At 38.8% G+C, this 9,807-nt stretch overlaps 1 protein-coding gene across 1 annotated transcript; it reads left to right on the top strand.

The window, feature by feature from the left end:
- Nucleotides 1–7,270: 7,270 nt before the first annotated feature.
- pde6hb (phosphodiesterase 6H, cGMP-specific, cone, gamma, paralog b) lies at nucleotides 7,271–9,403 on the top strand. Its single transcript, XM_086288489.1, has 3 exons — nucleotides 7,271–7,428; nucleotides 8,232–8,389; nucleotides 8,481–9,403. Exons 2-3 carry the CDS (start codon nucleotides 8,247–8,249, stop codon nucleotides 8,596–8,598), a joined length of 261 nt encoding a protein of 86 aa, XP_086144615.1. The 5' UTR covers nucleotides 7,271–7,428; nucleotides 8,232–8,246; the 3' UTR covers nucleotides 8,599–9,403.
- Nucleotides 9,404–9,807: the final 404 nt, after the last annotated feature.

Below are 9,807 nucleotides of genomic sequence, written 5' to 3'. Positions count from 1 at the left end.
GGCTGCTCTTTACACTTTCTGTTTTCGAGGCCAGTGAGGACATGTTTTTATAATAAAAGAAAAAACTTTTTGAATGAGCTGCTCCTGTGCTCTGTCACTCCTTATGCCTGCGATGATACAAGCTCAGTTTACTTGCTCTAATTAGTGCAGATGAGTCTTAGATTGCTCTACCTTTAAGGCTTAAAAAAATCTAAATGGACGTACGGTGGCCCTGAAAGGTCAAATGCACTGCACCACAGAAAAATGCTGCAAAAGCACACACAACCTAAAGGAAGTGTGATTTGGGGAGACAATAATGTGACAGCCCAGCTATTTTTTAAAGGCACATATTCCACACAGCCTTTACTTCAGTGTCTTGATGACATTAGGGTTGGATGTCTCTTAATCTTTTAAAATTCAATGACAAAAAGACAGAGGTGATGGTTTTTAGTAGCCCCACTGAGACCCCCAATGTGTATTTAGATTCCTTGGCCCAGTATGTTAAGCCAACTGTCAAAAACGTAGGAGTCAAAGTGGACTGTGATCTGAAGCTTGACAGTCAGATTAAGGCAGTTGTAAAATCTAGCTTCTTTCAGCTCAGGCAGCTGCTAAAATAAAGCCAATTCTTTCACTGCAGCACTTTGAGACAGTGATCCACGTCTTTGCTAGCACTCGGCTGGATTATTGTAATGCACTTCATATAGGGGTCAGTGCTTCATACATTACTCCTTTACAGAGCGTGCAAAATGCTGCAGCTCATCTTTAAACTGGCACTCGAAAGGTTGAGTAGATTTCTCCTATTTTAGCTTCACTTCACTGGCTGTCTATTCCTTTTAGGATTCATTTAAAAATTCTTTTATTTGCTTTTAAAGCCCCCCAGGGCCTAGCCCCATCTTATCCCTCTGAGCTGCGACAGCGTTATACTCCCACCCGGTCTCTCAAGTCAGCTGATCAGCTGCTGAATGTACCCAGGACTGAGCGTAAACTTAGAGGAGATCGAGCTTTTGCTGCTGCAGCTCCAAAACTGTGGAACGATCTCTTCAGAGATTAGACGGGCTTCTTCCCTACCTGTTTTTAAATCACTCCTGAACCCACCTCTTTACCCTGGCCTTTGACACCGTGTGAGATGTTGGTGTTAGTTTTGTTGTTTTAAGTAGATTCTATGCTGTTTTATCTTGTTTTTTTAATATAAGGCTGTTTTATTTTTTTATGTATTATGTGTTTTATTTATTTATTTTTGTTGTTTTCCTTTATTCTATTGTTTTTAACTTATTTTCTGTACAGCACTTTGGTCCTGTTCTGGGTATTTTAAAGTGCTTTATAAAGAAAATTGGATTTTTTTCTTCCTTACAATACACTCGTTTTCTTTTTAGTGCGTCTCAGTGTGATCTTTCACAGCTGTTCCATCACGTATTGTGTAATCAAAAAGACATCAAAATATATAGTGAGATTTGTTTTTGTCATCTATTGTGTTTTATTTAAATTCTATTGTGTTTTGTGTGTTTTTTCAGAATTTTTGTATTTGCTGGTATTTTCTTAGTTTGCAGCGTGTTTGACCTTTCAAGGCCACCGTATGGATGGGTAAAAAAAAACAAAAAACCTCCAAATAAAAACATATTTAAAAAACACTGTATAATAATTGTTATGAAGGAAATTTTTGTATCTATAAAGTTAGGCATTTTTAGGCATTTTTACTTCCAGCGACTGACTCGCGTTTGGAGCCGGCCTCTTGTTGCCAGTCAATGAACTGAAGCTTTTGCACTTAAAGGTCGCTGCTTCTTAAATCTTACAGTTGGGTCTGTCATTAGCTGCGTTGCTGAGTGGGTTCTTGGAACATCTCCACATAAAATTCTGCAGATTTAACTTTCTCCATCTATCTGTAACCACAAAACTAAACCATAGCTGCCAACCAAGGCCGGGTATATTTCAGCCACTAGCAGACAGAGAGAGTTGACTGGAAGCCAAATGAATGTTAATATAGAGTCTCTTCCCTATTTCTTTAATTCTGTCTTTTAAAATAACTCATATTAAAAATAATATTTTGGGTTTTTTTAGTGCAGAGGTGGTTCAAACTGTTTTTTTTGTCTGGAATTTAAACATAGAAATGTGTCCCGGACACAAAGTGTAAGTTCAGCATTTCAGTGGCATTTCAGACTGTGGTTTATTCCGTCTAGACATTTTTGATTACAAAAATGCACGCCTGGAATAGTTACTGATGGTCTCGGAGCTTTCTGTGTGGTGGGAACCAAACCTCCATAGATCCCAAAGATCGCATGTACTGTACATCTGCGCTGTGTACATCCAAACTCAAGGCAGCCGAACACACACGGGAATTCAGACGGATCATGAAAGAGCTGACCTGTCTGCTGAAGCCATAAATTTGACAACCTTTACAACGCTGCCTGTAAAGTTTAACACACACACACACACACACACACACACACACACACACACACACACACACACACACACACACGCTGAAGTATTGAGTCATAATGCTGCCCCAGAGCTACTTTTCAGTTTCAAGCCTGTATGCTAATTTAATTTAGTAGTCTCGGTATTAAGTGTTAGCAGTGAGTATTAGCATACAGACAAGAAAAGTGTGGACACTTGACACACTGACCTGTAAAAGAAATCAAAACTGCGTGTAGCTGCTCTGCGGTTCAGTCTGGGCCACTGTTATTGCCTTTAACTGAGGAGTGGCTTGTTAATACCTGCCCTGCTAATATAACGAGGCCACAGGTAAACAAGCTTAGATGAATTAGCTGTACTCACAGCAAGGCAAGTCTTGAAGAGCTGGTTACCAAATTATTTAACTTTGTGTGGAGAACAGGGATCACACCAACAAAATGGACATTAGGAATAATTAAACTTGTATAGCAAATTACAGAGGAATTGCACTCCTTATGTCTTTTGTTTATTTATGTAAATAATCAGTGTCTGACTTCTACTTTAACCACAGTGGGTTTTCTGGGAGAGCAGGCTGGTTACTCAACAATCTTTGTTTTACATAATGTAACTGGTTTGTATGTGCACTGTAAGAATGACTGTACTGTGCTTTTATTTATTACAAAAAGAGCTTTTAATTGAGTGGAAATAGGTTTATTAATAGGTTGTGTATAATTTATAAATAACAAAATACGCGATTGTCCGAATCACAATAATGGGTTTCAATAAGGTGATGATTTTATCACCTTTGCTTTCTGGAATTATTTTAAATATACAATAAGTGGACATCATAAGGGGCTGTCATTGCTGTGGACACGAGTGATGGTGGTGTGGAGGTCTATCTAAGACTCTTTGGGCTTCTGTATGCAGATGATACGGTTTCATATTTTGAAGCTTTGCATGTTAAATTTCCGAAGAAGTTAAATAAAAAGTCTTTAAATTAAGAAACAAACCTGATCGCTCAACACAGTGTCAAGTCATTATTTATCCTAAAAGTTAAAATGATACAGCAGCCAACAGTAGGTAAATTAAAACTTTATTTCTATAGGACCTTTCAAGATAAACATCACAAGTGCAACGAAATACCAGAGCATGAAAAAAGAGAAAAAAATAAAAACTTTTATGAGAAATAAATAAGTATTATTTCTCATATTTTAACCTATTTTTTTAGTAAATTAGGTTATTTAAAAATAAAACAGAATAAACAAATCAAATCAAAATGTGGAATGAAAAACTGTGAAAAATTAAAAAGAAAAAAGTGAAAAAAAATCATCATTTATAAATACAAATATAAAAAGTAGAAGACAATTTAAAAGGTGGAATGGAATAAGGAAATCAACAACAAAAAAATCAAAATAAAATAAATAAGGTTTGAAAAGCAATAAAAATAAAAAACAAAAATGAATCAACACCACAGAAACAGATGTGTAATCCAAGCAAATCAAGTCACTGGTAAAATAAAATAACTACCAAACTATCACTAAGAATAACCGAAGGGCACTGAAAAGAAACATCCAATACATGCTCTGAATGTATGTGTAAAAAGTGTCTCAAAAGGGGGAAGATTTTAAAGAATATTAGAATATTACAGAGTCTTTGATCAGTCCTTCAGAGGATCTAAAAGAGCTAAGGTGGAGCAATAGAGGTGTGAAATGCATGGCTTCATAGACAAATGAAAAGACCCTAAAATCAATCTTTAATGTCCTAAATGAAACAAACCCGTGTTTCCCCACCTGTAGAGTAAGATCCACACTTACATTACACAGCACAGACGTGCAGTCTGTGGTAAAGAGGACAGGTCTGTCCTCCTTCCCTTCTACACCCTACATACATTTAAAGAGGCTTAGCCATTATCGTGTCCTCTTTTAGGAGCAGGTGCATGCATTGGTGCAACTGATCATTGCACAGGATGTGATCACCCCCATATTCAGACTATTTAAAAAAAAATCTGAGAGTGCCCTTTACATTGGTTACTAAATCTAATTTAATAACTAAGAGTAACTATGAATGTGTCTGAGCTCTTTATTTACAAATGAAGGACAGTGTAATCTATAATCTTTTAATACATGAAATCTCTGTCTGTCTGTGAGTTACCTCATCAGTAGTTGAGCAATCAAACCTGGCACACCAATACACCTCACCCCACTGGTTCTTATCTAGATATAATGTCATAGTGTTGCAGAGCAACCACCTACTAGAGACTAAAATGACCCATTTGTAGTTTTTGCAACTGTAAAAGTTTATAAAAGCCTCATATCAGTTTAATTTCACCACAATAACATCTGGTTTAGAAAGTATTGGACATACTTATTTTTAATCTACAAATATACACACCAGGTTTATAGTATCCATATTAAATTACATCATTTGACACATTTGTGAGATAAAAAGAAACTGTATAACTGTATATGTGCAAAAGTATTTGGATTTCAAACCATGTGAAACAGTCCAGACCACAAAAATCTGCTTTTTTCCAGCATTTTTGTGAGGTGCATGTTATTAATATGTTCAGGTAAACCTATGTTTCTCAGGGTGAGTAAGTATAACAGTTTGCTAATAACATTCAACAGGCCAAAGAATACTGTAGCATTAGCATCAAATGACTAGTGTTATTAATAACAGGCATACAACGCCACTGTTCGCATAAAATTACATTAATTGTTGATTTGAGGTCATCCATACAAAAGAACATATTGTCAATATTTTAGCATGCCTCAAGACTTCATAAATCATGTTCTCATTTCTTATTGAGAGCTCCTCTGGTTCCTCTGTAAGTGCACAGGATGAAAGGCTGGTCTGCTGAGCCGGCTCAGTTTACATGTTAAAATGTACTTTTTCCCGCTGCCATCAACCCTGTGAGGTTCATATTTGTGACTTGTTATGATGACTGAGACGACACCCTGATCTTCTGATTTCAGTCAAAAACTGGTAACAACCGCACCTTCATTTCATGTTTAGGCTGATGTTACTCCACCGATAGGTTAAACTAGTAAACATACCTCCTTCACAACCCGACCACCTCAGAACTGCATCCTTGTTATTTATCTTATAAACGTTCAGCTTTATGTGTATTTGTGTAGCTTAAATGGTGCCATTTTGGCTCGGTTGTGTGAAGCGTGCACATTTTTCCCATGTCATGTTTGCTGTGATTAACAGAATCCTAAAAACATCTTTGAAATATTTCTGTAATAAACTGCTTATGATCTGGATGTTGTGTTCACTGTCTTGTATTGTGTATAGTTGTATCTTTGTTACAATTTCTACTGCCCTCTTTTCCAGGTCTCTCTCTTTATTCCTTTTTTAAATGAAAAGATTTTCAATTAAATCAGACTTTTACTTGTTTTTGGATAAATATAGGAGTGTATGTCTGTGTGGTTAAATTTGCATTAAACGCCTCTTGACTTTATGTTAAATTAGCAGAAATTAGACGATGTCTTCCTATGTTTTGAGTCAGCGTTATGTGGTTGTGTTGTGTCTTTCTCTTATTTTATCCCGCTTCCAAGCAGTCTAATCTGGGATCCGACCTTTAGATCAACACTTTCCACACACAGCCCGTATGGAAAAGACGAGAAAGTTTCGCTCTCCCTCAAACAGTAAATATTTATATGTTATATATATATAAGTCTCTCAAGACTTACACATCTTGTGTTATGATTTATTCATGCAAGTTGTTTCTCATGTGAAAGTTTTCATGAGCAAATCTAAAGTATTAAATCAACTGTGGACGTTCTTTTCCAGATGAGTGAGGCTGAATTAATAAAGCATTTAAATATTAATGGCTTAGAGAAGTGTCGATTAAGAATTGCAGTTTTTCCTGTCATTTTCCTCCCTTGGGATATTGGAATTTAAAAAAAAGATATCAGGTAGCCACCCAGCGAGGCTCAGTTTAACATTTCCTCTTATTTCATCTCCACTCTGTAGAAAAAATATTCAGAAGCATGAAGTCGAAGGTTGCTCATCTTGCTCTTCATCGAGTTCTAGATTTTTTTTATGTTCATTAAAAAGAACGGAACTGGCAGGAGGGAGGTCTTTTGTTTTTTATTGGTGTTAATGAGTTCATTTACTGTTCAAGTGGACCTCCCACACTGCTGCAGGTCTCTGAGAGTGAAGCTGCCAAACTCACGCTGTGAAGGTTCGGACCGAAACGGTTGCGTAGTTAACGCTGATTCCAGGAATACCTGTTAAACCAAACATGGCTACAGAAACTTAATGTGTAAACATGTTGTCATGTTGTCATTTTCCAGGCTGCAAATGTGACATTATCAAATTCCCACAATAAAACTGAAATGCACTTTTTTTTTTTGCTTAAATCTTCATGCATATATCATGTGTAATTAAAGGTAAATAGCCGAGTTTACTATGATACTTCTTGGTATCATAGAAGCATTATTGGAGAGTCTAGAAAGGCTGGATCTTTGACTTTGGGCCTGAACCTGAGTCAATGAGTGTTGTTGTTGTTTGTTTTTTCAAATTTCATACCTCTCACATTAAAGTTGCTTTTAATTGTATTTGAGCTGTTGGTATGGTTAAATTTCCTCAAGGTCGGGTTGCTCTTTGTTTACTGGTGTAGCTGCACAGACCCACATGTGAAAACAACGTCTCACATGGGCCTGAAACGCGACCGGCTGTCTTCTCACGACAAAGCTAAATGCAGGCGTGCTGGGGTTTAGAGGGATAAGTGAGATAAAAGTCCTTCCAGATTGATCTTTGAATGATCTGTTCCAGCAGGCTGCACCACCTCCATCCCATGGCAGGTAGGACAGCAGTGGGGCGGGGCCAATGGGAACAAGGGAGCTGAGAGGTGGGGAGGGCGGGGAGCAGAAGATCCTGGATGGGTGGAGAAGTTTGGCTGACCTTCTCTGGTGACCATGTGACTGGAAAAAGGCTGATGTGGGGATTAGAATTAATAGTATAAAAGTGCAACACAGACAACACACTTCACTTACTCAAGGAGCAGAGAGAAGCAGCTCTGAGCAGCAACTGGGAAATCTGTGACTGCAAGTAAGTGCAAACTCTGCAGCTGCAACTTTATTGACTTTGTTTAGTGATGAAACTACCCGGGTGGCGCTACAATGTAACATATAATAAGGATAAAAGTAGCAGTAGATACGTAGGTACGTGGATAACTGACAGCTGGAAAGATAACAATGATAATTTAGTGTGATGATAATGTATCTGCTAAAATTGTAAACGAATACAAGGAAAGCAGGAAGAAAGACAACAAGGCAATAAAAAAAATAAAATCTACATCTATTTTGGGCTAACAAAGATGCACTGGATTTGCAAAACGTTCAATCAAAGCAAACAGATGGTCGTGAGCCTGCCGGGCAGCGTCTCTGCATCACCGTTCAGCTGAAAGATCAGGAGAGCCTCTGCATCCGCAGGCTGTCTGTATCTGCAGGTGGTGCATAACATCACAAGCCAGGGTGTTCTTCCACCTCTGTCAGAATGCCTTAACAGTGTTAGCAGTCAGAGGAAAGGGGGGCTCAGAAAGGACACGGCTTAAGACGAGAGCAAAGGGAACAGGCAGGGATGTTTTGGTCAAGGCGTTTTCAATACAGTGAAGAGAACGCCGTGATGTGATTTGACAATAACAGCCTCACTTATTCAGCCAACATGTCATTCTTGCTGTCCAAGAAGGGCAATTAGTCCACTGTGGATTACAGTGGGATTAGAGCTAATCTGTCTGTAAAGCTAATCTGTGTAATCTCCATGGATTGGCACCGAGCGCTGGAAGCAAACAGGATTAGCACGAGGGCAGCAGGAGGCAATGCGAGGCTTTATCAATGTCTTTCTGCCTTCAGAGATCCGCAGTAGAAATGAACGCCAGCCCCCCAGCAGGAAGCGCCCTGGCCCCTGGTGGAACCAAAGGCCCCACTACACCCAAGAAGGGGCCACCCAAGTTCAAGCAGAGGCAGACCCGCACATTCAAGAGCAAGGCCCCCAAGCCAGGCCAGAAGGGGTAAAACACAGTTTTTGTGATATTTAAATGTATAGATTAGGGAACAGATCAGGACTTTGGATGCTCACCTCTTTGTTTCCTCTTTCTCCAGCTTTGGTGATGATATCCCTGGCATGGATGGTCTTGGCACAGACTTCTCAGTGGTGTGCCCATGGGAAGCCTTCGGCGACATGGAGCTCAGCGACTTGGCCAAATACGGCATCATTTAAACCCACTGCCTCCAGCCTTCCTCGCCTGCCTGCACCCTTCCTCTGTCTAATCCTTTCCACCTGGCCTTCTCTCCACCTCAGCTTGGCACGTCGTGATAAGGCTGCCAGCAAACCCCCTAATGCCCTCTCGTCTATCTACCTCTTGCTTTGCGCCACTAAGTGGACGGAAAGCATAATGATGTTGTTGTTTTTATATTATAATATGATACTGTTTACAGTATATATACTTGAAATGAAAAGACGAGAAAACCATCTCCACCTACCTTTTTCCTTTCCCCTTCATCCACCTAGCGTAGTCTCCTCCCGACTCCTCCCCCCTCCTCATGTGGACTTCCCTGCCTCCCTGTGCCACTCCCGACCCACGGCAATGGATGCAAGCAAAACACTTGTCAACACTAGCTTGTATTTGCTTCTAGCTGTAATTACAAATGTAAATAATTTGTTCTAAGCGTTAAACCTTTTTACCTTATCTTCCATCTTCCTTTTGTACTTCCTCCCTCTTTTGTTTTGCATTGTATTTTCTACTCCTTGTGCACAAGGTTGTTGTAAACACCAAGGGATGCAGTGTGGGTGTGCAACATGCTGTAATGGTGAAAAACTACAATGCTCTTTCACGCGATCATTGAGGAGGAATTCCTTTTTGTCCTGCTTTCCATCTCTTTCTGTCCTTGCTGCTACCTGCACTTCCCTCCTTAGAGAAGTTAAAGGCAAATAAGTTTTGTGTTTGCAAACACAATATTATGGAAGATGTGTTGTGAACTGGCATGTCCAAATAGCTGAAATAAAAATCAGTTTATTTTCACTACTTTTACTACCCTCATCTTTTTTTCTGAAAGACATAAACAGAGTAACATGGCATTTTTTTTTAAATCAGTAAAAGAAAAATAATATCAAATCACTATTAAATCATAGACTGTACATAAATGATGGACCTGGCAGCATGACATCACCCACTGTTTTGAGTGTATCTTGCTTTATCACCCATTTCCTGCTAAATGGGAGCAACAATTTATAAAATGAATGACATGTTGTATAAAACAAGGTTTAAACAAGCATTCATTGAAGAGATCAATTGAGGAGTGGGATTTTTTTCTCTTATATACTTGATAATCAGGCTTCTTTTTATCAGCCGATAGGAAAGAATGCTACATCAATTTAAAACACTACAAAAGAAGGACGTAAAAAATGAGACATCCTGCTTTGAAGCCT

This window comes from Aulonocara sp. 'chitande type north' Nkhata Bay, linkage group LG4 (genome assembly GCF_057382095.1).
Source record: "Aulonocara sp. 'chitande type north' Nkhata Bay isolate Kocher_YH1m ecotype deep benthic linkage group LG4, A_spYH_male_GT1.1, whole genome shotgun sequence".
NCBI lineage: Eukaryota > Metazoa > Chordata > Actinopteri > Cichliformes > Cichlidae > Aulonocara > Aulonocara sp. 'chitande type north' Nkhata Bay.
This window is presented reverse-complemented; position numbering and strand designations above follow the sequence as displayed.